Below are 27829 nucleotides of genomic sequence, written 5' to 3'. Positions count from 1 at the left end.
TTCTCATGACATCTTCATCAGCAGGCATTGCTGCTAAGATTTACTGAGAGGTTCCCATGTGTCAGCCTCTGTGCAAAGCACCTGTGTTCTTTGAACACATCCCATCTAGCAACACTTTTGCAAATTCTGAGTTTATGGATGACAAAAAGAAGGTTTGGAAAGGCTACAGATGACCTGTTTACATCATTAGAACTCTTAAGAGCAGGGACTTGAACCTGAGGCTGAACTTGATGCCTGTAAAGTTATCCTCCATCCTGGATGGCTTCTGACAATGTCCTCCTCAAAACTGCCCTTCTGTGAACTTGGGTTTACTGTCTGGAGAGGAAGGATGCTATTCCAATTAAAGGAAACCCGCTCTCAGTTAAATAACATTCTCATAGCAAGCATCTCTCTCCTAGGAAACAACCTTCTGAATCTCATAACAGCCTGGGGAACAGGGAGGAACACGATGCTCGCTGAAGATGTGCCTTCCTGTTCAGAAGCAAAGTCTTTCTGCTCCTCTTTCCTTGTCATCCAGTTCCAATACCGTTCATAGCACCTGGTCTCCCAGGAATGCCCCCAGCACTCTTGACAAAAGGCCTCTTTGTATGGCCCAGGAGTCACTGCAGGGGAAACCACACAGTAACGTATACGATTTGTATAAGTGAAGAGTTGGGAGATGCTGGGATCCAGTTCCTTTTGATCAGTTCTTGCCTTGAAGCTGAACCTGTGAATGGCTTCCATGTTTGAATGGGTCCTGATGAGGATGGGACCGTCACAGCTTTCTCACTCCCATCAGCAGCACGCTTCCAGCCATACCTGCAGGACCCACGTGCTGTTCTCAGAGTCAGGCAGGTTTCCAACCACCAACTAGACTGGAGCCCACATCTCTGGGTACTCAGGTAGTATCCCTGGAACAGTATTCTTCCCGGTACACTCTCCACTCCCCAGCCTACTCTGGTCCAGGCTAGAAGAGTAGGCTTCTGCCCTGAGTCCCACACCAAAGTATGACTTGTTCCTCTAATACTCCAGATCCAAAGCTCCACACCCCCTTTCTGCTACCTTCCCCAGTCATCAGGGTCCTGTTCTAATGCCCTATCCAACTGGTGTGTATTTCATTTTTTGTCTTGGTGCTTCCCACCCAGCTCCACTGGGGCAGCTTTCTACACTTAGGCGGGTCTTGTTACCCATGGATGAGGCTTGTATATTAGTTACCAGCCTGAATCCACCTTTTAGCATCTCCTCCCTCCTTTTCAAGGTGATATGGGTCTAGCAGCTGTGCCTGCTTGACTTACAATACTCTGGCTCTTGGTCCTTGTCTCTCTGCCCATCACCATGTTTCTTCAATCATTTGGGTACCACTACTTGCTTTAAAAGAACTGCTCACTTGATATAATTACTTTCAGAGGGAAATTGACTCTAGGGACTATGCCTCTCACATGCTTGATGGGTGAATTTCACAACTAATTTACAGAATTAGATGCTTAACCCCACTCCCCTCCCTCAAACACAAAACGGTTACCTTTTGATTTTCTGTAGAGGAAAAGAAACTCTGGAATGTGAACCATGTCCTGACCCCAAGGTTGGCATTCATCCTTCTGTTCATACTACTGATGGGGCATGTGTGAGTAAGCTTGGGAAGAACTGTAGGATGCACTTAAGGGGGGATGGACTGAAGACACGGCCTGGGAGGGGCTGGGTGGTATGTGAGGAAAGTCATTTCACCCATGTTGGCAGTAACCTGCTCTCTTTCCAGGGCATAGGGGTGACGCCTGCTGGCGTGGGGACAGTAATTTACTGCTGTTTCCCCAAGGAACAGGAAAATAGTGACCATAGTGTGGACAGGACAAAATGTGAATTATTTCAGCAGGGGATCCAATTGATTTAATCTTATTTCTGAGGAATGAGAATTCCTCATATTTATTAATGAAGGGGGTTACCTGAGGTCTTTGCAGAGCCAAAAATGAGGATGGAAGAAAAGATAAGCCTCTTAGACCTTAGCTGGAAACTGGCAATGCTTTGAGGTTTGGGTAAGTATTAGAAGTGAAAGGTCATGGGATGTCACAAGGAAGAAAGCTCTGCTTTCTTAGTCAAGAATTGTTCCAGATTCTGTCTTAAGAACTATGAATTTAATTCCCCACGGTAATGGTGAGTATCTATCCTTCCTCAAAGACATTTTACAAATGCTCGAGTGGATTTCTTTTTTCTTACATTCAACCTGAAACTTTACTTCAAACTGACAAGGTAATAACAACAACTAACAAAAATATTTAAACCAAATACAGGGTGAGGAAAATCTCACTGCTTACTAAAAATAGTTAAAATATGGCTTGTTGTTATTGTTTAGTCACTAAGTCATGTAATAACACAAAAAGCCTTTTCTATCACGTCACTAAGAAGCTCTGAGTGGATTTCTGATGGTTAATGTACTTATGCTACAACCTACAAATATTTATTTTCAACAATAGTCTAATGGAAAAAGCAAAGGACTACTATAAAGCTGATTACACCGTGCTTGACACGAAGAAAATGATCAGTAAAGGTAAGTTATTATTATTGTCATATGTGTCCAATACATGGGTAACTTTCAGAGGTCACTGAGCTCTCTCATGTATGAAAGTGGCTTGCTGCCATCCTGGGGTTATGGCGGTAATGAAAAAAGATAATTAAAAGTACTTTGAAAAATCGAAAGTGACGGTCCAAGTCAAGGCACTGCAATTTCCCTTATTCCCCAACAAACTTCTGAACCGCTTGATCACTAGCTGGTGTGTGCTTCTGCCATTGCAGGTGGTTTTATTAGCCACTGAAATGGATGCAGTAAAACCAGAAAACCCTAGTGAATGTGTGTCAGAGGGAGACATACTCCATAGTAGTGCCAAATACAAGGGACTGTTGACTTGCTCCAATTTTTTTTTTTTTTTATTGTAGCTTGACTTCCACCAATTTGGACAACTATCTATGGTCTACATCTGGTCCTTCATGTCCTTACCTGGCCTGGTGAAGAGTACTTCCACACTGACCTCAAGGAAACAGAGGTTTCAGAGAGTTACCTGTAGGTTGTATCAACACTTAGGTTGGCTGCGGCTAGCTCTGATGGAGGTATCCACGCAGGTAAGGTGTTCCCAGCAACCCATTTTGTCCATTCAAATAAGCCAGGCTCCACTCGGATCTTCAAGTGATTTTCCTGTTGTAAACCTTAGCGATGAAGATGAACAAGGTATAAAAATTTGATAAATCTTCTCTTTCCTGTCAGATGCTATATATAGCTTAAGGACGGTGGAAGCATGCAGGTTCAGACAAGTGTTTTTCTTTTTTTTTTTTTTTACTCAAGATTTTTTATTTATTTATTTACTTTGGTTTTTAAAGTACTTTTTATTTATTTATTTTTAAATTTATTTATTTTAATTGGAGGCTAATTACTTTACAATATTGTAGTGGTTTTGCCATACATTGACATGAATCAGCCATAGGTATACATGTGTTCCCTATCCTGAACCCCGCTCCCACCTCCCTCCCCATCCCATCCCTCTGGGTCATCCCAGTGCACCAGCCCTGAGCGCCCTGTCTCATGCATCGAACCTGGACTGTCGATCTGTTTCACATATGATAATATACATGTTTCACTGCTACTGTCTCTAATCGTCCCACCCTCGCCTTCTCCCACAGGGTCCAAAAGACTGTTCTACACATCTGTGTCCCTTTTGCTTTCTTGCATACAGGGTTATCGTTACCATCTTTGTAAATTCCATATATATTCGTTAGTATACTGTATTGGTGTTTTTCTTTCTGGCTTACTTAAACACAGTATTTCCTTATATTTTCAGAATTGGATTAAAAGTTTCAAGCCTCATTCAAGATTTTTTTAAAATCACTAAAATAATAAGATTGCTAGAATTTTAGCAGTAATACTTTGTTGTTCAGTTGCTCAGTCATGTCCAACTCTTTGTGACCCCATGGACTGCAGCACACCAGGCTTCCCTGTCCTTTATCATCCCCCAGAGCTTGCTCAAGCTCATGTCCATTGGGTCGGTGATACCATCCAACCATCTCATCCTCTGTCATTCCCTTCTTCTGCCTTCAGTCTTTCCCAGCATCAGGGTCTTTTCCAGTGAGTCAGTTCTTCACATCAGGTGGTAGAAGTATTGGAGTTTCAGCTTCAGCATCAATCCTAAAGGACAGATTTCCTTCACGATGAACTGGTTTGATCTCCTTGCAGTCCAAGGGACTCTCAGGAGTCTTCTCCGACACCACAGTTCAAAAGCATCAGTTCTTTGGTACTCAGCGTTCTTTATGGTCCAACTCTCACATCCATATATGAACGTGAAGTTGCTCAGGCGTGTCCGACTCTGCGACCCCATGGACTGTAGCCCACCAGGCTCCTCCGTCCATAGGATTCTCCAGGCAAGAATACTGGAGTGGGGTGCCATTTCCTTCTCCATAGACAAGTGTTTTTCATTGCTGTATATCATAAACACGTGAGTATATTCTGGCGACACCACCAGGATGGATGCACACTCTGAATGGTTTCTGATTTTTTAAAAAATCATTATTTGTATAGTTTGTACAGCTCTGTGACTACTATAATTCTTCTTTCTGAAGTTTCTTGATAAGAACATCTTGCAACTGACTTTAGAAATTCTTAGCATTCATTATAATGGCTTATATTATATTTGCATATCATATATTCATTTTCTCTACTAGAAAATCGAGTGTTGAATATTTGCCAGTGCACAACTCCTGTGTTTTATGATAGTGTGATTGTTCTTGGAGTAGGAACTGTTTAACCCTTTGTATTGCATTTAGCCCAGTTTTTCTATGCAAATGGAATAGATAATGCATTTGAATACATAGATGCATTCTGGCTTACTTAAAGTAAACGAACAGACGTCTCAGATATACTGTAATTTCCTTGTTGGCTCAGCTACTTGTGGCTTATTTGTTGTTTGGTACAAGTAAACAATCAAGGCTGTTTCTTATAGCTTTTCTTTCAGTGAAATGAGAATGGAGATTTCTGTAACACAGGATTCTGTGGATTTTAGGGCAAAAGCTGAATATCTCCAATCAACTAAAACAAGGACGATTCATATTTCCAGACACCTAGGAGAACTACTGCTGCTGAAAAGGAGAAGCAGACAGAGCAGAGTGGGAGGAGACAATTTGTTTTAGTGCCAAAAAAAAAAAAAAAATCGTGCTCTGTAGGCTCTAAATCATTGCCAGACAACAACATTTTACAAGCCTGCAAGTCACTGAAAAGAGCTTCAGATTTTCAAGAAAAACATTATCTGTATATTCTCTTCATCTTGCTTCTGCTGTCAGAGTATGATTTTGGGACTTTTGCAAAGTCATCTTCTGAAAGTATCATTGTTAAACATCTCAAATTCAAAACTTCCAATTGGCTGATGTTCGCCTGAATCTAGGGTAATCTATTAGTAAGTGTCAGATTGTCTAGTGATGGAGGGATGGACTAGCTGACCTTCATCAAGTCTCACCTTTCAAGATGTTGTATGCAGTCTGGACACAGCGCAGGGACGGGGAGCAATAGACGTGGTCGATGATGGTATTACTCTCCAGTAAGGCTTCCCCTGCAAAGGAAACCAGAGAAGAATCAATCTGATAATTTACACAGTCTCAGGATGATTCTCAGTGTGGAAGAGAGGAGGCCCGGCAGACCCTGCAAACCTCTCTTCTCAGGTGGGGGCTCTCGTGGGGCCAGCGGTTTCAGTCTCCTTCTCTTTTAATTGACTGATTTTGGGCTGTGCTGGGTCTTCGTTGCTGCTCAGGCTTTCTCTAGTTGCACTGGTCAGGCATCTAACTGCAGTGGCTTCTCTTGTGGAGCATGGGCTCTAGGTGGCTTGGGCTTCAGCAGCTGCAGCATGTGGGCTTAGCTGCTCCACAGCCTGTGGGATCTTCCTGGATTAGGGTTGAACCTGTGTCTCCTGCGTTGGCAAGTGGAATCTTAACCACTGAACCATCAGGGAAGCCCCAGTCTCATTTTCAACAACTCTCCTGCCCAGTATTTCTATGGAAGACCAAGGGACACACCCCTTCTTGTCTTTCGTTGTCTTTACAAGCAGTAAAATGCCCATCTTTCTCTCCTGGATGAAGTGCAAACACCTTACCATGGTGGCCAAAGTCTTCCACAAACTTTTCTGTCTCTAGCCTGCCAGTCTCTGCTCACAATAGATGCTCTAGAAACAAGATGGCTTATTTCCTCTGTACTCTAGATGCTGCTTCTCACGTCTAAGACTTGATATTGATCCTCCCACTGAGATGCCTTCCCGCCCTCCTGCTAACTTCTGCTCTCTTCTGGGCTTATGTCTTCTTCTGTGCTCCCATAACATTTTGTACATGGTTGCATTCTTGAGTAAAGCATACTCTATGATATTCATCCACTTACAAGCTTCCCCAAGGGCGGGGACTCGATCCCTATTACCTGGCGTAGTGCCTTGCACAAGGTAAGTGATCAATCCATGTGTGTTGAATGACTGAATGGGACGAGGCTGCTGGCTCTGCGTGGCGGGTAAGGACCAGACTTGCAAAGAGCTGAGCATCCTGGAGACCGATTGGCCTCTACACTCTCAGCCACCCCTGGGTGCCTCCTCCTCACCCTCCTGCAAGAAGCTGACCTACCTGCCATGCTGAGCCTGACCTCGCCCCATCACTATGCCACACACCCCTCCATAGGGATCCTACTTTGTTCACTTTGGTAAACCAACCCAGTGCCCTGAACCTAATGGTTACTTAATAAATCTCTTTTGAATTGAGGAAATGCAGTGTAGGAAAGCCATCAGCAATGTCCTTGGCATATCTGCCGCAGCCAGACTTTGGAAGAAGTAGCCAGGAAAGGCTATGTGGTCACTGTGGGACACTTACCCACGAGTCTGGCTTGCATACATCCAAACACCGTGATTGGAGCATCTTTTTCGTAATCCCGGAAACCGCCGCTCCGCTGAGGTAAGCTGTGAGGCATGTTTAGGTTGGTGCGTATGTAGCGGCCTGGAAAGAAATGTCAGACCAAGGCGACCTGAGTTTCTTGTTTCCTTAGGACTTCTAGTGCTGATTCTGCTGGCCCCTCCACTTCCATTCCCTTTTGGCCAAAGAGACTGAACTGAGCTCTCTAGAAAATACTGACACTCTTCCTTTGACAGAGTGTCTTTGAATCCATGCTTCCATTCTGACGAAAGTAACAAGACCTAAGTCTTTTTCTCTTAATAACTAGTATTCTTTTTTCTTTTTAAAGTCTTTATTGAATTTGTTACAGTATTGCTTCGGTTTAATGTTTGCCTTTTTTTTTTTTTTGCCACAAGGCATCTGGGATCTCAGTTCTTGGACCAGGGACCCAACTTACAGCTCCTGCGTTTGGCAGATGCAGTTTTCACTACTGGACCAGCAGGGAAGGTCCTAAGAGATGGTTTTTAAGTGAAAGTAACAACCAGACACTCCAAAGCAGGTCGGATTCTCTGAGATGCAAGCCCATCTTAGACACATGAAAATGGAACTAAATAAGCCAGGGTAACTTATTGGAGGGACTTCTGGACATGGAATCAGGACACCTGATTCTGCCTCTGTCCTATGGCTCTGGGCAAGACATCTGCCTATTTTGGTACACGGTGTCCCAGTGGATAGACTGGAGGCGAGGACAATTCTCTCTCCCCTAACTCTCCAGACTACCAGGAAGGACTTAGAGTGTAACAGGTAAGAGGCATTTTCTACGACACAATGACTCCATCTAGATAAATGTAGCTCGACTCTGCCCCCTAGAGGCTGTGAGAGGTGTCCCAATGCTGAGCAGGCCAACCAACCACTCACCTTTGGCGTCGAAGCACTGGGATAGCCAGTACTTCCCAAACACGACATCCATCCTCTCACCATGCCGACACACGAAGAGGCATCTCTTCTGAGGGCCGGGCTGGCTGCTGATCCTCAGAGGCTGCGGACAAAGAAAGGCTGTAAGCAAGGGTGGGGAACACAAGGAAGTAGACATGTCTCGGGGCTGGGTGCCGGGTGAGCCGGGCTCTGGAATAAATCTCACTGATGTTTAATGTATGGATGTGAGAGCTGGACTGTGAAGAAGGCTGAGCGCCGAAGAATTGATGCTTTTGAACTGTGGTGTTGGAGAAGACTATTGAGAGTCCCTTGGACTGCAAGGAGATCCAACCAGTCCATTCTGAAGGAGATCAACCCTGGGATTTCTTTGGAAGGAATGATGCTGAAGCTGAAACTCCAGTACTTTGGCCACCTCATGCGAAGAGTTGACTCATTGGAAAAGACTCTGATGCTGGGAGGGATCGGGGGCAGGAGAAGAAGGGGACGACCGAGGATGAGATGGCTGGATGGCATCATGGACTCGATGGACGTGAGTCTGCGTGAACTCCGGGAGATGGTGATGGACAGGGAGGCCTGGCGTGTTGCGATTCATGGGGTCGCAAAGAGTCGGACATGACTGAGTGACTGAACTGAACTGAATATTTAACTGCAATAAGTCCCTTAGGTACCCTGGATTTAAGCCAGCCTGTCTATAAGATGGGGATAGTAAGCCTCATTTACTGACCTCGAAAGCTATTCTGAGGCTTAAATGAGATGAATTACAGGTGCTCTGCAAAATAAGAAGGGTTATGAAAATGGTTGTATCGTTACTGTTGCTGTTCATAGGTATTAACACCCAGCTACTACTGAACAGGAAGGCAACCTTAGTTACATATAGCTCAGAGGCAAAACTAGCCAGTGTGGAAAGACGCCATCTAGAGGACAGGTTCTTCTCCTAAGGAGATGCTTCATCAGGAGGCAAGAAGTTTCATTACCACAAATTCCCTTGCCTCATCTCCCTCACGTGGTGTTAAGGCCACGTGGTCCATAGTCTCCTCCAGCCAGAAGGTCCTGCTTTGCCAGTTCTAATCACAGGTTAGGCCCTGTTGTCCGGCTGCCTGCATGATGACGTTCCTGGAAATGGCTCGGGGAGGACAGCAGCTACCTCTGGGTGATGAAACTGGCAAGTCCAGTCAAAGGCTTGTCCGAATGACCCTGGTTTCTATCACTGCTGGGTGGATCCTTGTGGATGTTTCTAGATTTCTTCTTTCTGATGGAGGCAGCTCTTGCCAGCTTCCTCAAGGGTTGCCAACTCCTGTGGGCTTTGGCCAGTACAGTACACACGCTTTGCATGTGCTTCCTGCTGCCCTGGCAAGGCTGGTATGTGGGATGGTGGTGTGGTCTTTCCCACTGCCTCTCCTGCTGTTTCCTAACTCAAGTTCCGGACTCCAGCCAACGTCAGCTAGTCTCTTGTTGCCTAACACACTTGAACTTTCAATTGGCTTTGTATTAATAAATACTGTTCAAAACCACCCTTCCCCTGGAATGGATAAAGACGTGGTACACATATACAATAGAATGTTACTCAGCCATTAAAAAGAGTGGAATAATGCCATATGCCACAACATGGGTGGACCCAGAGATTGTCATGCTAAGTGAAGTCAGTCAGACAGAGAAGGAGAAATATGGTATGACATCCCTTACATGTGGAATCTGAAAAGAAATGGTACAAATGAACTTATTTACAAAAGAGAAGACAGACATACAGACTTAAGAGAACAAACTTATGGTTGCCAGGAGGAACACTGTGGGGAGGGATAGCTAGGGAGTTTGGGATGGATGTGTGAGCGTGCATCCTAAGTCACTTAAGTCGTGTCCGACTCTGTGTGACCCCATGGACTGAAGCCCACCAGGCTCTGTCCATGGGAGTCTCCAGGCAAGAATACTGGAGTGGGTTGCTATTTCCTCCCCCAGGGATCTTCCCGACCCAGGGATCGAACCCATATCTCTCGTATTTCCTGCACTGGCAGGCAGGTCCTTGACCACCAGCGCCACCTGGGAAGCCCTTGGGATGGACGTGTACACTCTGCTGTATTTAAACTGGGTAACCAACAAGGACCTACTGTATTAGTGCAGGGAACTCTGCTCAATGTCATGTGGCAGCCTGGATGGGAGGAGGGTTTGGAGGAGAATGGATACATGTATGTGTATGGCTGAGTCCCTTTGCTGTCCACCTGAAACTACCACATTGTTAACCGGCTATACTCCAAAATAAAAAGTTCTTTTAAAACCCCAACCCCCTTCCCCCACTCCCCCATCCTGCAATCTTTCTGGTATATATATCTCAGACATACACTGATCATTCACTATGTGCCAGGTACTGTACTAAGAACCATTTTCTTATTTCCTTTAATCTTCACAATGCCCTGTGAAATAGATACTTCAGGTGACCCTTGAACAACTTGGGTTTGAACTGCAATCGGGGCCCAACTAATACACGGCTTTTTTTTTTGTTGTTCAAAAGTAAATACTACAGTACTCTACAATCCGCAGAGTGTTGAATCTGAGGTTGCAGAATGGTGGATATGAGGGTACCAAACTGGGTAGATGGAGGGCCAGCTCTAAGTTACAGTTAGATTTTCCAGCCCTTGGAGGTTTGGCACTTCTAACCCCTGGACTGTTCAAGGGTCCACTGTGTTACTTCTTTATAGATAACACGTCCCTTGCTCTGTGGAGCAGTCTTCCTTACTAGTCTAGACCCAGAAGCTGGTAATCATTGTCAGCGCCACGCACCTGACTATTCTGCTTAAATTTCTGTCTATCTTTTAGGATCGTGTGCCCTGAGAGATCGGTAACCCTTTCAGGACAGAGAGATCAATGCCTCACCCTTTGTGGAAAAAAAAAAAAAAGGTGCTCAGTGACTCCTGAGCAGAGTTGAGGATGGGGCCCTGACGGTCAGCCCTACCTGGGTGGGCTGGCAGATGATGGTGAGGGGCGTCGCGTCCCCCAGGCCCTGGTCCTCATACTGCCGCCTCTCCAGGATGCCATCCCCAAACGAGAGTGCGTTGGAAGAGGATGTGTTTAAGATGGAGTAAGAGCTGCGGGGGGAGACAAGGAAGATGTTAGCTGAGGAGGAATGTCTTTTTAAAATGTGTTCATTGAAGTGTAATTGACAATATTCTATGAGCTTCGAGTACACAACACAGTGATTGGATATTTTTATAAGGAACGCCCTGTTTCATACTGAAGTCTTGCAGTTAATAAATTAGGGATGGATGGATTTCCGTGCTTGGAGCAGATGTGTTCATCCCTCTGGGCAGGGGTGGGGCCTGCGATGCCGTGCTTATTTGGGCGCCATGGGTCTGGCTGGCACCAGAGGCATGCTGCAGAATAACGAGGTATCAATTCTGTACCATTGTTTCCAGCTCTTTTCCTGGCTCCAAAGAAATAAACAATTCCTGCTGCCTTTAATCTTTTCCACAGTGATTTCCATCTGAACTGACAAAGGAGAGGGAAGATTCTGACCCTCCCCACCACTTTGCCTGTGGCTCCGAGTGAAGCCACAGAAGTCCCTGGCCATCACCCGCTACGGCACCTCCTTCCCGTCTCCAAACCCTTCTCTGTCTCAATCACACCTCCAACAAGAGGACTAAATACAGCATTTTTCCAGAGGACACCATTCTCACCAGCTGTGTGGAGCTATGAGCCAAGAGTTGTTGTTTCTGGATATAACACTGACTACAGAAGCCCCTCAAAGAGGTCTCGCTGAAAGACAGGCAGCAGATCATGCCATGTTTAAATTATTCTCATTAGCAAAGCTTCCAAAAAGCTTTATCTAATAAAACACTGCAATTCAAATATGGTTGTTAGGCAAATGTGATGGACAGCCCCTCCTGCATCAATGGGTGGTGTCAAGGGAGAAGATTTTAATTTTAGATTTCTTGCTGCTTTGTAATCAGGGTAAAGTTCCATATGTACAAAATAGCACTCAATCTAACACAGCCATTAGCTTTTTGGTTATTCTTTTTGTTATTTCTAAGAAAATCTTATGCCACTCACCGTCTCATAGACTGCCTGTTTTCATTTTAAACGGAGACCCTCCTAAACATCACAGAGTTAAAGAAAATTCAGTTTCACTGTCTGATTCATCAAAGCTCCAGGGCCTGAAATGTCTGGATCTATGGAATCGTCCTGACATCATGCTTGTACATGTTTCCTAATTTCTGCACTGTATTGCAGCTGTGAAGACACTGGCAGGATCCCTTCTCCTTCAGCTCAGCTGGCAAGGAGACTGCCGGCCTCCTCCTCTTCTCAGGCGTCACTGGAATCAAAGGCCCCGACTCCCGGAGACAGCGTGAGGCCGACAGTTCCAGTCAGACCATAGTCCGATCAGGTGCAGAGTAGAGAGGATGATGTACCTGACACCTGTAATTACCATGGAAACACCTCCCAAGGGCACATCAGACCTGGGGGTCAGCTGAGGAGGACTGCTTAGCCCACTCCAACTCAGAGGCTTCCGCCAACCGACATGTCTGGAGATCCTCAGAACCAAGCAAGGTGCTCTCACAAAGGTGGTAGGAAAATGTTTCCTTAGGAGGGACTCAGAAAACTTGAGGACGGAGGAAGAAGAGTCGTGAAGGGTCGCTGACCCCCCCCAAGTCCCTCCCTGATGCTGGAATCCCCTCTGCAACTTCTCAGCAAGCCGGCAGGTCCTACTTGAGGAGCCCTGTGACTCTCCCTCCCCCAGGCTACCTGGGATTAGGAGTGAAACAAGGCCATCTGATAGCCTGAGTCATTTCTACTTCTGGGGTAAAGAGGAAAACACCACTCTTCTATAGGGCCACTGCAGTGGAAGGGACCTCTGATTTGGCGAGCATGTAAGAGGACTAGGAAAGACGAGTTAGAGAAAAATAACCGTAAAGCTGACGGCTGTTTTAGACCCCGTGCTGTTTTATGCATGGCACTGACCCCTAAGCAGCAGTGTTCACAGATGCCTACGAGGGGAATGCAACCATTGTCTTCACTTCATAGATTAGCAAACCGAGGCTCAGAGAGGTCACGCAACTTGGCCAAGGTCACACAGCTGGTGCGTGGGAGAGTTAGGATTTGAATTCAAGACTACTAGAATAAAAACTCAATTCGTAATTATGGCACCCTAACACCTAATACATTAGTATTTCCCCATTCTCAGCCAGGTTGGCTGTGAAAGCGGAAATTTCAGACATAGTTCCCAAAATAAAGGGAGGTGACACACTGACCTCCCTGGGGTCTGTGGACTGAGGGCGCTGAGGCTGCCCCTGTTTCGGCAGGAGTGGTCTGGATGCAGAGACCTGCACGGGGCCAGCAGGAATCCCCCTGCATGCCCTCCTTCCACAGCGAGCCCTACTGGTAAGAATGATCTGGGAGCTGGGTATCATCAAATCTTTTGATTATGTTTCTTCACGAATACGGCATTTGTTTTTTTATAGGCATAAAATGGTTACTTTGGGGACTACCCTGGTGGTCCAGGGGTTAAGACTCTGAGCTTCCTGGATTCAGGCAGCGGGGCACAAGTTCGATCCTTGGTTGGGAAACTAAGATCCCACATGCTACATGGCATGGCCAAAAAAAAATCCCAACCAACCAAACAAAAAACAATGGTGACTTTGGAAACCCAACTTAGAAACATTTCTGAAGAAGCAATGGTCTGGGGAACACGAGGCAGCTTTGACCTTCCGTTCTGAGCTACAAAATGCTGGATGTTCATGGGGTGGGGGTGGGAAGGAAGAGGGAGGCTTGCTGGGGAGGGTTGTTAGGGAAGAAGATACTCTTTCTCATCATCGGGTTTGTGGTTTGCCCGCTGCTAATCAGGGGAGGGGACTGTCTTTTCTTTTCTCCCTTTAGGCAAAACACTCAGTGAAATTGCCCGTCTCTGCTTCTCTTTTATGACAGTAATAACGACGTTGCACGCTGTGCAGCTGGTGTTCAGAGCTTCCGGCTCTCAGCCACGCTGGCACATGGCAAGAACAAGAGGGAGGGAAACCAGCACGCACGCCCTGGCCAGGCGCCCAAAATGCACCAGGGAAGGGCTGGCTCTGAACTTCCCGGATTAAGAAGCACAAAAGAGGAACAAGAGGCACCCATCAGGACAAAGCTGGTCGTACAGCACAGGCCACTCATCGTGGGAACAGGCTGGTCTGGGGGCACTCCACAGAAGACCTGGGTGGGGAAGGGCCCGCCTGCCTCTCTCAGCCTCTGGAGGTTACCCATTTCCATAGAAATGGTCTCTGTCATCCAGGCATTCATGTGCCAGGTCTGAGGACTGGGTCAGGCGGTTAGGTCCCCTGACCTTGGCAAACCTGTTCTCTACTGGCTGACTGGCATAGTGGGAATCTGTCCTGCTTCTCTGGGGAGTCTGTGCAATGACCCGGGACAAAGTGCACAGAAGCCCCAAAGCCATAAAGACTCGGTGGTGGGCTGACCCACACTGAGGCCAGAAGACATGTCCCCTAAGCAGCCTGTTTGGTCTCTGATGGAGAACTCTGACAGATGTTCCAGCCGTGGTGGCAGGTGGGGTAAAAAGGGGCATCCCGCTCTTCCCATGCCCCAGCTCCGCCCTTCCCTGAACGTCTGGGGCCAAGAGCGCTGGACTCCACGCACTGCCACCCTGCGTGTCCCGCCACCTCCTCAAGGGCCACAGTGTCCTTCGAAAAGCAGCAGGCAGAGAGCCCGGCACGGGCTCACCCGTGAAATATCCAGGTGCTGCACTCATCGGCCTTGGTGATGTAGTTCTCCGGCAGGAGTCCAGAGCAGCCCGTGGTCAGGGAGGTGCCGTAGATCCAGCCCTCGCTGGTGCTGGTCTGCTCCATGGGCGACATGAAGATGAAGTCCCCGGGGACCAGCTCCAGCTCGTCGTCGTTCTGCGGGGTGTACGGGTAGATCACCTGCAATGTCTGGAAAAGGGGGAGAGGAAGGCGTGAGGCCCACGCCTGACCAGCTCTGCTGAGAGCTCAGGGCCCGCCTGTGGGCTCTGCTCACGTTCACGGGCACCTCTGGAGTCTGCAGGCTCCGCGTAGATCTGGATTCAGATCAGAAGGAGTTTCTCCTCCTCTCAGGATATGCTAGTGCTTCTGGCTCATTCCAGACTTTCCTTCAGGCATAGCTTTGCTTCAAAAGACATGGCTTTTAGAAATTCATACGAAAACCTGTAGGTTCTCCAGTAAACTGCTTTACAGACGGGTTTGGACCTCGTTTTCCCTGCCCTGTCTGCCACGTTGATGCCGTAAGAGACCCTGGACACACAGCTCATGGAAAGGAGTCTTCCATGCAATGTCACCAACACCCAGATGAGAGACTCTGCTAGGAAGGCTTTGGGGACGAAATGTCTCCTCTCCATGTAACTGAGCAGCTCAAATAAGACACGGTCCTGCCTTCAAAGAGCTTTCTTTAAACCTCCATAGTTAACAAAGACCTCGAAAGAAAAATATCTTTCACAGCCATCAGTGTCCTGTGTGTAACCAGCTCTTGTCAGTCAGCAGGTGGAGACCACGTGTTCCCTCTTTGGGCTCAGAAAAAGCCCCTTGGGCCAACCCCAGGCCATGTCACTTGTCTGATTTATTCCATATTTTGCCTCCTTATTTATTTTGCCTCACAGGCAGACGTATGAAGATACTCTGGAAAACATCTATTAATATTTTACTACTTTTCTGTTAACAGCAGGGGACCTCAATACTAAGGGAAATATTTTTCTATGTGTTTCATAAGAGGACACTAAGACGGAGCTGTTTTATCAGCTTTTCCTTCAATCCTGAAGCCACTAGAGGAAAGCTAAGTATTTTGGTTCCCATGTATGGGTTTTAAACTTTGTTTGGCCTCTGTTATTTCTCATCTGCAGGGGCTTCCCTGGTAGCTCAGATGGTAAAGAATCTGCCTGCAATGCTGGAGATCCAGGTTCAAACCCTGGGTCAAGAAGATCCCTTGGAAGAGGGTATGGGAACCCACTCCAGTATTCTTGCTTGGAGAAGCCCATGGACAGACTAACCTGGTGGGCTACAGTCCATGGGATTGCAAAGAGTTGGACACGACTGAGCGGCTACCATTTCATTTTCTCATCTGTAAAATAATACTTAGACTATAAAAGTTAAATGAGACAATCTAAGAAAACTCCTGAGGACTCTAGTACACAGAAGAGGTGTAATTATTTCTATTGAACCATGACTCCTGGCTTTCAAGGGGTTATCTTTCCATCAAGCTGATGCTAACCCCCAAAGCCTATGCTAGGTAGGCCTGTGAGCTAATCGGCTCCTTGGGGTCAAGGTGATCCATCAGATATCATAAAGAATTTCCTTCTGGAAATCTCTAACGAGAAGAACCAGTAAAAATGATTTCCCCCCACCAGAGAATGAATGTGATAATGCACAGAACTCGAATGCCCCACTGGATTTCTGACATCCCTTTTATTTAGGGCACCCACTTCCTCTCCGAATCCTCACTCCAGCATCTATTGGCTCGAGATCTTCTTCCATCCCATCGACTCCCCACTCCTCTGTCAGATACACGCTCAAATTACATTTTCAAATGAACCAGGAAGGTTTTTTTGCTGGGTTGTTTAAAAACAGCTTAAGGAAAAAGAAAAAAATTCACAACCAACCACTTAAATCTCTAAGCTAGGTATGTGATGAGACACCAGAAGCAATGCTCCTTTTCCTGGAACAGGGTGGAGACAGGCACCGAGTCACAGGAAACAAGTCTAAACTCAGGTTCCTTAGATGCTCAAGCGCAGCACAGTCTTGGGTAATGATGCCTCTGACTCAGCGGCAGGCCTTTCCTTTGAGAAACTCAAAAATGACAGGGAAGATCTCATCCCTCCTTTCACTTGGGGGTGAGTCTTCTGGCTCTACGAGATCCCAGGGAGGTTGAGGTACAGAAAGGAGCCGAAGGTACAACTCCTAGGCAGAGAGCAGTTGCACAACAAGGAGCTTTGATTTACCGAATGAGCAATAAAGAAAATCAATGTACTGCAGCAAATCTCAAATTATAACCGGTGCTCAGGTCCCCATAGTTCTTTCCTGCTCACCGAAACCGCACGGCATGCAAAAGTCAGCCCAAGTTTGGGAGATCTCAGGACACACTGCCTAGTTTTGTCCTGAAAGTGTTAGTCACTCAGTTGCGTCTGACTCTTTGCAAGTCCATGGACTGTAGCCCACATCAGGCTCCTCTGCCCGTGGGATTCTCCAGGCAAGGACAAGAGTGGGTTGCCATTCCCTTCTCCAAGTTTTGTCCTACATGATACTTACTCTCTTATGTCTAGCATCTACTTGTAAGAATTCTAGAGTCTATTTCAAGTATGTTTTCCCCCCTTCCTACTTGGGGACTAAGCTCAAAGTTTGCTACCCTGGGAAGGGCAGGTACAGCCCTTTGTGATGATAGGAACTGACCCTCTTTGCCTTTGAAGCCTTTTTTACAGCTGTGGCAATTTTGCTGTTGTTGCTGCAACCTCTCTTATGGGAGGCCCTCTAGTCCATACCAACAGTCTAGCAAAATGTCATCACTGTGTTGCACCCAAGAGAACTAAGGACTGGGTTACTATCTAGAAGCTGTAAAAGCGAATCTACTGCTAAAATAGGGAGTCAGGATTTGAAGCCATGTGTGCTAGGCGCCAAAATCTACGCTTTTCCTAGAACTTGGCACATTAACACTAGCATGGCACACTGAACGTGGAAGAGACGGTGTGAAGCACAAGTAGGCACGTGCAAGCCCACGAGTCAGCACCTGAACAGCAGAGGGGTGAGACCTCAGAGGATTCCTAGGCGTCACCTGCTGACTGTCCCTGCCTAAACCACTCGCCTTGTCTGGACATCTGTTACCTCACTGGACCGATCACTCAGTCCTGCCTCCTGAGCACAGGAGGTAGAAGGCAAGGTGAAGTTTATATATGCAGGGGGCTCAGGTAAAGCCAGATGACCCAGGAGGGCGCAGTAATAAATGAGCTTTTACAAATAAGAGATAAAAAGAGGACATGTTATTTTTAGAAAATAATTCCTGTGGGCACTAGCTGCCTCATTCCCTCGGTGCCAATTGAGCAGAATGTGGGTCAGGCAGAAAAGCAATTACCCTATGAGTTAACTGGAGGGCAGTGTTGATTAGAAGATACTCCTTGGAAAATTCCATTGCCACCTCCCTTCTCTTAGAAAGGTGACTTCTCACAGCCCATTGGCATGCCACCCTTGACAGTTTTTCCCCTGCCCTCGGAAGGGATCCATTCAGCCACACCTCTTTTGTTCTACTTAGGCTCACGCTAAGCAACTCCAGGAGACATCAGAATTTTGAAGGAAGGCTAAGCTCAGTCTCCTTGCTGTGTCTTTACAGAAACTTGCATCAGATGACTTGGAAGGAGGACGTGATGATCCCATCAGCAGAGGCAGACAAAGCTGCACATCCCTGACCCTCTCGGACCCCATGGACCTCAATCATGGGCTGGCTCTTCCCACCACATTCAAATCAACAATGAGGTCGCCTGACCTAGACCCTGAATCTCTTCATAATTTTTTTAAAATGTCTAAAAGATGTTACAAGTCTATATAAACAAAAATATCAGTTCTTTTACTGCTGAAAAACTAGGAAATAAATTGTTTCACAAATGTAGTTAAACCGGAGGACAATTTTTGCAGACTCTGGTCTCTTTTTAGATGAGTTGCCCATCTTTACTGATCAGAACCTCTGGTTTTTGGCTTCGGTTCTGGTCCTAAGTTGCTCTTTAGCTTTGGACCAGTCACTGAATCCCTGTGTCTCAGCTTCTCTTTCAGGAGAAAAAGGACAGCAAGACTCTTTAGAGGTGGCACATGCTGATCCTGGAAAGCAATGTGGATTCCCTCAAAAGGATGCCAGCACCATGCCAGTGGTTCCGCCTGTCCCTCTTAGGCCTCCTATGTGATGCACAGACACTCTCCTGATATTTGGTCCATGCCTTCATTACATATGCATCTGTTCTCTCTCTCCCTCACTGGACTCAAACTCCTTGAGCAGAGGACATTTTAAAATTTTAGTATGCTCCAGGGTAATGTGCATGCCACAGCAAATACCTGTTAACTATGTGTTCACAGATTTTCTTTTGGATTTAGCTATCTTTCTCACCTAAGATCAGGACGATGTTTTCCACCTATTCATTCCGTGAACAGATAGAATATTTTAAAATTTACCGACATGCGTTTCTATCTATTCTGTTTCATTTCTATCCTATTTTGGTAAGGTTAGCAGGGCAGACAGAACAGTGGGGAATATCACACAGCTCAGCCACGTGGGACCCAGAGACGAGAGACGCACAGACTCCCAGCGAGCCAGCCAGCGCTTGGACGAAATCCCGGGCCGGCTGACTCCTGGTCCAGCGCTGGCCCCACTGCCTTCCTCGGGTGTCCGTCTCCCTTCAGCAGCAAGTGCAGCTGGTGCTGACAGCGCCTGGCACCCCTGGCAGGGGCAGGAGCCCCAGTGAGACGTTACCTCGTGGTTAGCAAATCGGATATCCCGAGAGAATATGGTGGCCACCCAGTCACACCCGACTTTGACGTCGATGTTCTGGGCGAGCTTCTCCAGGGTGGGCAGGTGGCTGGCTTGGAAGTGGTAAGCCAGGGTCACGTGCAGCTGCTTCTTGTGGGGCTCCACGTGCACTTCTGGAGGAAGGGAGGAGACAGGCAGTTGGTGCACTGCAATGGTGGAGACACGAGGAAGGACACAGAATGGCGCCCTGATAAAACTGCTTCCCATCAAGTAGAGGAGGGAGCCCCTCGGTCAGACAAAAGCTGTTTCCTCCTCGGCAGCTGAATAAGGGTGGGTGGGGACGTAACAACCCACAGTCCGAGAGAGAAGCAGCCATGTATCTGGCTTTTCTGGATCAGCTGAGAGGCAATCGTTTTGATTGCTGGCTGCTCACAACAAATCCAGATGAGTATCACTGGCCCCATCGTTCAGATGAGGAAATCGAGACCTAAAGGGATGAGATAAGTATGGAGCAAATTTTTCCATCCCGTGACTCCCAAAGCTGAATTGTCTCCGTTTTGAAATCAAGTCTTTTAGCTCCTGGGTGGCCCTGATGGAGAAATGGGGGGGGGGGGGGGGGGGGGATGGATTACTTTCAAACTTTAAAACAGGGTTTCTCAGTGTCATTTTGGACCAGATTATTCTTTGTAGCAGGGATGTCTTGTGCATTATTGGGTCTTTAGCTGCATCCCTGGCCCCCACACACCAGATGCCAGCAGCACCCCCAAAGTTGTGACAATCAAACACGACTCCAGAGACGGCCAAGTGTACTGGTGGGGGGGTGGGGGTGGGGCAAAATCACCTCTGATTAAGAGCCATAGGTTTCAAGTACGCAGGCTATCTAAGACACCCTGAAAAAACAAACCAAACCAGACTACCTACACAAGGCGGTGCCTTTTGTCTTTCGTATGTGTTTTCAGTTGGGGAGAGTCATTTACTGTCCAAGTTAGAACACTGAAGAAGATACGACAGAAGGGAATTCCAGGAATCAAGGGGCTTGCTCTAGTCACACAGAGATGGAAGTAGGTTTGGGTCTCTGGGGGGTTTTGGCTATGCTGTGTGGCATGTGAGAGTTAGTTCCCCAACCAGGGATCGTCCCTGGGTCAGTGGCTTTGAGTTTTTTTTCTGTTATACTGCATTGTGTATCTTTGGTATAAAAGCCTCTGAGGCGAGGGCTCTGTGTCCTGTTTGTATATTACAAAGCACCCTTCCTCTCTTGCTCAGCAGGCACCCCTGTGGATTTTCAGTATTTATTAAATGACTGAATACACACAAATGAATCTCCATACACCACCAAAGATGAAGGATGACACTTCATCTACTCACTCACTAGTGGAAGCTGGGTCTGCCACACCTCTGAATACCAAGGCACAATTTCTAAAGACCTGTCCAGGCTGGGCCAGGGACTGAGGCAGGGCCAGCCAGTTCTCCGAATCACCACCAGGGGGCAGCACCAGGGCTGAGATGCCGGCCTGGCAGGCCCGTTCTCGGGGAGATGGCTCAGGCACTTGGAGGGGAGCTGGTTCTCCCCCTTCCTGGCAGGAAAGCCAGCAAGGGCCCACCATATGCGCTTTATAAATCAGCCGCGTCCTGGCCGAGACCTGGTTTACTCATTTGGGAGGGACTGGGATTTTGTGGCTACAACATCAGACTTGGTTCTTGTGGGAGTTTTAGTGGTTTTGACAATAGCTACTGTGGGATGAAAAAGAGCTGTTTCCCTGGGGTGGAGGGATGGGAACAGGAAATAATCTGCCGATGATGCCATTTGTCTGAAACATTAAGCGTCTGTGAAGCGGGCAGGCTCCACCCAAGTCAGCAGAGATGAGCCCTGGGGGGTGAGGGGTGGGGTAGGGGTCTAAGAAGACCCGGTTCCCAGCTCACAGAGGTGACCTAAGGGCCCGGGTCCTTCTGAGAGTGCAGAGCTCACCGAGTCTGGGCTCTCACCACCCTCTTCCTAGAGTCCTGGGCCCTGTTTGGAGATTTTCTGCTAAAGGACCCTGAGCAAAAGGGCCTGAAGTGAAAGTCAGTCACTCAGTTGTGTCTGACTCTGTGCAAACCCCATGGACTGTAGCCCACCAGGTTCCTCTGTCCATGGAATTCTCCAGCCCAGAATACTGAAGTGGGTAGCCATTCCCTTCTCCAGGGGATCTTTCCAACCCAGGGATCAAACCTAGGTCTCCCACATTGCAGGTGGATTCTTTACCAGCTGAGCTACCAGGGAGGCCCAAAAGGGCCTGAGCTGGGGATGAAAACAGCAGCTACGGGCATGGGCAGGTGAGGTGCAGGCCAAGGCCAGGGGTCCAGGGACCAGATGGTGGGGCTCCGCCAGCTCCGCACTCAACACCCAGGGCGCTGGTGGGCACACGCTCACGGCCTCGGCTCTGGTTAGGGTGCTCTCCCCGCTGCTGCCCCCCAAACACCCTGCTCCTCCCTGCCTGTGCTTGTGCTGCCCCTCTGCAGGGCCCTACACCCGTCTGGAGGATCGACACCTTCCTGGGGTGACTCTCCTCTCCTCTGTGAAGGGGGCCCTGCTCCACCCCGCAGGGGCACACTGGCCTCTCTCCTCATAGCTCTCATTACACGAATAGGGTTTCCCAAGCATGCCTCTGCCAGGAGAAACCACTGCTTCTTCCCTGCTGCACTCTGCACGGAGAAACACACGGTAGGTGCCCAATAAACACCTGCTGACTGTGATTCCATTCTAAGGGGAGCGAGTAGACTCCCCCACCCCTGTCTGTCTGTCCGTCCCATGGCAGGTGAAGCCCTTGTGGAGCTCAGTGAGCTGTCTGCACCTGCAGTCACCCGGGAAAGCTTTGCAAACCTCGGTCTCTTGCCCCCTCTCTGTGCTGCCTGCTGTCCTGCCGTTGAGTCGATACACATCCTGAGCACCCCTCCAAGCAGATTCCTTTGACAGCAAACCTCAGTTGCTGGCTTGAACTGAGGCCTTCCATGCAAAGAGCAGGTGGCATCGTGAAGGCATAATGTTTGGGGCTTGTCTACAGGGCTTCAGCTGGTCGAACAAAAGATGTCATTGGCTCAGTGGATTTATTACTGGATGCTAAGTGGTTCCCCTCTCCTCTCTGGGCCGTGCGACCTCCTGAACAAAGGCCTCAGTCCTCATGGAGGGGACAGGGAAACCCAGATAAATGCCTGCCTGCGAGGGGGGTTGGGAGGAGGAAAAGAAGGTTCCCTGGGTATTCCCTGGCGGTCCAGTGGTTAGGACTCAGTGCTTTCACTGTTGTGGCCTGGGTTCAATCCCCAGTGGGGAACTAAGATCCCTGAAGCTAAGAGGTGCAGCAAAAAAAAAAAAAGCAAAAGTTTCCTGAACTGAAGGGAGGAGCCGATGGCGGGGCTATGAAGGAACACAGTTACAGATCAATAGGAACAGTCACCTGCGTGCCTTCAACATGGGTGTCATCACACCTGCTCTCAAGGAGGTCAGCAGAACTGCAGTTGAATGTTTTTCAAAGGGGCAAGAGGTGTGGGGTCTGCAGGAAACGGCTGTCTTCTTGGTCACATTCTGCCCATTCCTGCGGGACCTCCCGACTCCACCATCACTTTCTGTCCCCTTCCTTCCTGACTTCCCGATTTCCAGGGCTGGCTGGCCTGGCGGCTGGCGGCTCACCAGTTTTGGAGGCAGCTTCTGCTGCGAAGTCGGCAGCAAACTTCTTGAGGACCTCTGCGCTGTCTTCCTTCACGAAGAGGCCGATGAAGTTGGAGGAGGTGTAGAGCTCCAGGGGCAGCGGGGCTGAAAACTTGCATCTCCAGCGGCTGACGGTGGTCTGCAGGGCCTCCCCCAGGGCGTCTACCTTGCTGTCCTCACACTGGTGGGGGAAAAACAAGAGGCTTCTTTCAGAGCCAAGGGGCAGTGTCTGCCACTGCTTAACTTCTGTATCCTCTGCCCAACACTGGGGGCTGAGGAGGCAGCCCTGGAACCATCGCTCCTGTCTGCAAGGAGGGAGAAGACCTGCAGCCTCCCCGTTATCTGGAGACAGATTATCCAGTGGGTAGATCAAACCAGGGCAATGGACCCCCTCCCCCTGCCCTCCCTCCAAGCTGTGCTTGGAGCCCCGCCAGAATGCAGTAGGGCTGGTCTAGCAGAAATGGAGCGTGAGGGACACGCCAGGAGAGCATGCAGCTCCCCAAGGTAAGTTGCTGTGTGTTTTCTATTGTTTGGCATCATCTGCGCCTTTTCTCTGCAGCCTAAATGATCCAAAGCTGATGCCACCTCTACCCCACGATACTAGGGGAGAATGAGGCTCCAAGAGTTGTGACATCCTCCTCCTCCTACACCCCCACCCCCTGAGCACTGGAAGAGAGAACGAGTGTCTAAAACTCCACATGCTTTTGAGAAAGATCCTGGGTGACTAAGAGGAAACGATCATCATTTTAATTTTCAGCGTGAATGGTGAAAGACAAGGTGTTAGGAACATATTTTCACCTATAAAAGGGCGTGGGGGATGGAGAATATGAAAGAGATTCTGGAAAAACCACCCCAAATATTAGAAAAACATATTGTCTTAAAGTGTGATCATTCTGCCTTATCCTGACTATAGCTGGATACATCTGTTATTCTCCATCTCCGCAGAGAACCAAAGGAGATGAAATGTGATTACATTTACTGGAATGAGAGGGATTTAATTCAGTCACTACCTAAGCTTCATGAGGCTAGAATTATGGGTCAAGTAACAATGTCAGGAGAAAGGTATCTCCTTCCATTTCTAGAAAGACCTCTAATGTGGCAAAACCTGTAGACGGTGTGCAGGAGGCCAAAGTCACTTCCCTGTCTAGAGATTACATTTCTCATCCCCAGCTTTCTAATGCCTGCTCTTGGTCAGAGGGAAGGGAGACGATCGACTAGGGGAAGCCAGGTTAGAGAACCCATTCCCCTCATGGCTGCCACAACAGGGGTCATGCAGTGGGTCAGGCTTGTCCCCTGGGTCCTGAGGAGCACATGGTCACCACGATGCTACACCAGACCTGGCGTGCTCCTGGGTCTTGGCAGATATTAGAAAGAGGACAAGGGACTTTCCCGGTGATCTGGCGGTTAAGGATCTGCACCTCTGTTGCAGGGGCTGCGGGTTCAATCCCTGATGGGATACATAAGATCCTGTATGCTGCACACCCCATCCTCAAAATAAAGAGAGGAGGAGGACGACTGGGGTGAGCGGCCGGCCTCACTGACTCTCCCAGGGCTCACCCTGCTCTGGCACCGTGACTGTTTCTGCCAACATCCTGCGAGGCTCCCAGCGCTGACTCCAGCCCCTCAGGGCGGGGGGGTGGGGGTGGGGGGATGTGGGCGCCCTGGGGTGGGGGCGGGGGCTGTGGCTCACCATGAAGAACTGGCAGAGGGTGATGTGGGGGAAGATGTTGTGCGCCTTGTTCTTGCCGCAGATCTGCTTCGACTGCTGCCAGAAGTCGGAGAGCTTCTGCGCTAAGGGCCCGGTGGGGCGGAGGTAGAGGACGTACTCCCGGGGCAGGGGGTCATCCAGGAAGGGGTCGCCGACGTGGGAGAACAACCTGCCAGAGAGACGGCGGCCGAGCCGGCCTCACTTGAGGACCATGGAAGCCAAGGGGGAACCGAAATCAAGATCCATCCTTTGCAGCCTCTACCCGTCACGCACTGCGAGCGAGAGGGTCTTCGGTTTTGTACTTTAAAAAATCTACCTCCTGAGGTGCACCGTTTGTAACCAACTCTCAGATGCACCAACATCTCTTCTCCTGCCTGTCCTATCGCATTGGCCTCCCACAACTACCCCCCAAAAACCTAAGGCCACCCTCTCCAGGAAGCATTGAGGATCAACTCTAGATCCTTTCCTAGGCCACCAGCATGGGTCCAGCCTGCCTGTCCCTCCAGCTCAGTCTACGCTTAAGCCCACATGCCTCCGAAGACAAGAGAAACTTCGAGGGGGCCACTTTGTGGGGTCGGCCCTGGGTAGCCCTATCCTGCTGCGAGGTCAGCGGATGTTTGTCAACTGATTTGTCCAGTATCTACAGCATATCTTTAAGTGACTGAGTGGGGAGCAGGGGTGAATATCATGACAGAGACAGCATCTTGGAAATGCTCTGAATTTCTTTCAACAGCTCTGAGGGAAGCACACTCTGGGGCCAGGGCACAGGGGGCAAATGGCTTGTCACGCGGCCTCCTCTCCTCATTGGAAGGGTCCATTAGAGACAGGCTGCACATCCCCACTCAACCACACACACACACTTGGGATTAATTACATGCTATTTGCTCAATTTATTTATTTTATACCAACCAGTCACATGCTGCCTGAACGCTTCTTCCTCCCGTGGATGCCAAGGCTTTTTGTCTGGAAGGAGAAATCAGATTTCTATTGTTAGTATTTTTAACCTCCTATCAGCTTTTCCCACTACAGTGACAAAGCTGGGTGTGAAGCAGGCATGATGAAGCCTCTTCAGGGGTGTGGGAGAGACACCTGCTGCAGAGTGTCCCTCCCAGGGGTCACAGCAAAGCGTGTGAACCTTAGAACCTGTGATTAATTTCCATGTCATTAGCATTCGATTTGCATGCAGCCTGACAGCTCATGGCATCTATTTTTAGCCGTTTCCACATTAGACTTTTATTTTTGCTTCCCTAAAGGTTGTCATGTCTTGCTTTTCTCTCCCTTCCCTTTCACCCACTCTCTTTCCCTGACCCAGATCCCCTGCAGAGCACTTTCTCATTTGCAGCCTTTTGGCAAAGTGTGTTAGAAAGTGGTGCTGGGGCTATTAAGACTTGAGGCTAAATGCCCACAAGGACAACTGGTCTGGTTCAATCCAAGGCCTCCTTCCACTTTCTGCCAATCACCACCAGCATTCTCAGACTGGATCCTGAGTCTCCAACGACTTTACAGACATTTTTGTGGACACACAGCACTGGGTAAAGGCTTCCCAGGCGGCTCAGTGGTAAAGAATCTGCCTGCCAGGGAGACGAGGGTTCAATTCCTGGGTCGAGAAGATCCCCTGGAGGAGGAAATGGCAACCCACTCCAGTCTTCTTGCTGGGAGAATCCCATAGACAAAGGAGCCTGACGGGCTACAGTCCAAAAGGATGCAGAGAGTCCAACACACAGCACATGGTAAAGGGGACTGGCCAGAGAAGGGAAGCCCATTGCTGGAGAAACACTCATGAGTTCTGTGTGCAGTGGGGTGGTCTCACAGGGTGGTTCTGGCAGCAGGTCACAGCCTTGTACACAGGCATCCGAGAAGAGCCCTTCTGAAATGTCAGACAGGTCTTCAAAAGCCAAAGTTCTGGGTTTGTAGCCAGTCTTGCTATTTGTCCATCTATTCATGCATTCAAGTTTATGACTTTAATATACACATCTTGAATGGCAATGACTTTCACGGGGTCTTTGCACGGCTAACTACTGAATCACACTGGTGGTCAGTGCAACGAGGGGAGGGCACAGGGAACCCTAAGAGCATGGACGGAGACACGTGACCTGGGCAGGGAGTGGCGGATTGCGTGAGGGCGATGGAGACAGAATTCGCCCAGTGCCGCTCCTCTGCAAGCAAGAAGCCTTCAACAGAGCCCCACACGCTGGAGGTGACTAATAATAATTACGCCTGTCCGGTTATACTACCCCAATTCAGGGTCTTTGGGAGAGAAGAGAGAGGGGAGGAGTTTCTAGTTTAAACTGATGCGCTTTCCAAGCATCCTTTTCCCGATTGCCTGCTGAGCCCACCTCCTCCTTTCTTTTCCTGGTCCCTGTACGGAGCAGTGAGAACCGATGTCACTGTGACAATCACAGAGGGTCAGATTGGAAGGGATCTCAGACATCAACTAGGGGCCCAACTGCTTCACTCAACGAGGAGAAATTCAGGAAGTCGAGTCATGTAATCAGGACAGCCAGATTCAATCAGTGAGCGCCGGGTGAAGGGCAGACTCCAGCCTGATTCAAGGCCAGCCCCAGTTACTCTGTTCCATGGTCCAAAGAGAAATGCCTTTTCCCCCACAAAAATCTAAGCACAAATACCAAATGATCAGAATAAAAAATCTGCACAGCTAAGTACAACAACATTCTAGAAGACAAGCCTCCTTACAGTAAGATGAGGTTATGGAGAAGCAAGACAGACCCCTTGGAACAGAGGCTGGTGCAGAAAAACGCTGGAAATGTAGGAAACCCCCACTTCCCCACACCTGGATAAGGTGATTAATTGTTGCCAAGATGCCAGCCCTGTTTCCTTTACCACTTCCTAGACAGAGGTCACATGGTCTGTTAGAGGTTAGAATCTCCAAGAGATTAAGCTCATCAAAAAAAAGCCCATCACTTCAAGAACAATTGGGAAAAGGAAAGCTCACTCGTACAATGTGCTATTTATATCAAGGATCCATTTTTCCCTAGGTTCTTCCTCCAGTGAAATATATCCTATCCGAAGTTTATTTTTCCTTGAGCAGTAGGAATATCCTCTGGAAATGAAAGCTCTCATTAAGTTGTGGTCCCTGCAATTCAAAAGCCAAGTTTTGGGGAGGAATCAGATACAACTGAGAAAGATAACAAAAGGTCTGGGTATTAAGGCTGTGGTGAAAG

The 27829-nt window shown here is 48.5% G+C and overlaps 1 protein-coding gene and 1 long non-coding RNA gene across 2 annotated transcripts in view; one reads left to right on the top strand and one right to left on the bottom strand.

Annotated features, from left to right (window-relative positions):
- The window catches only part of UBASH3B (ubiquitin associated and SH3 domain containing B), a 155360-nt gene that overhangs the window by 12324 nt on the left and 115207 nt on the right, over positions 1-27829 (bottom strand). Inside the window, exons 2-11 of the mRNA XM_069554213.1 lie at positions 25557-25610; positions 24630-24816; positions 22922-23120; positions 19261-19430; positions 14509-14717; positions 10751-10883; positions 7789-7909; positions 6853-6975; positions 5469-5561; positions 3030-3174 (exon numbers count right to left, since the gene is read on the bottom strand). Coding sequence (XP_069410314.1) covers positions 3030-3174; positions 5469-5561; positions 6853-6975; positions 7789-7909; positions 10751-10883; positions 14509-14717; positions 19261-19430; positions 22922-23120; positions 24630-24816; positions 25557-25610 — 1434 coding nt within the window. The remainder of the gene's footprint in view (positions 1-3029; positions 3175-5468; positions 5562-6852; positions 6976-7788; positions 7910-10750; positions 10884-14508; positions 14718-19260; positions 19431-22921; positions 23121-24629; positions 24817-25556; positions 25611-27829) is intronic.
- LOC138420789 (uncharacterized) lies at positions 3387-10075 on the top strand. The gene is made up of 3 exons (XR_011249316.1): positions 3387-4454; positions 5019-5670; positions 7287-10075. It is a non-coding gene; the product is annotated as an uncharacterized lncRNA (long non-coding RNA).

The sequence above is a fragment of the Ovis canadensis genome, chromosome 15 (assembly GCF_042477335.2).
Source record: "Ovis canadensis isolate MfBH-ARS-UI-01 breed Bighorn chromosome 15, ARS-UI_OviCan_v2, whole genome shotgun sequence".
Taxonomy (NCBI): Eukaryota; Metazoa; Chordata; class Mammalia; order Artiodactyla; family Bovidae; genus Ovis; species Ovis canadensis.
Note: the sequence above shows the minus strand (reverse complement) of the source record. Positions and strands in the feature narration are given on the sequence as shown.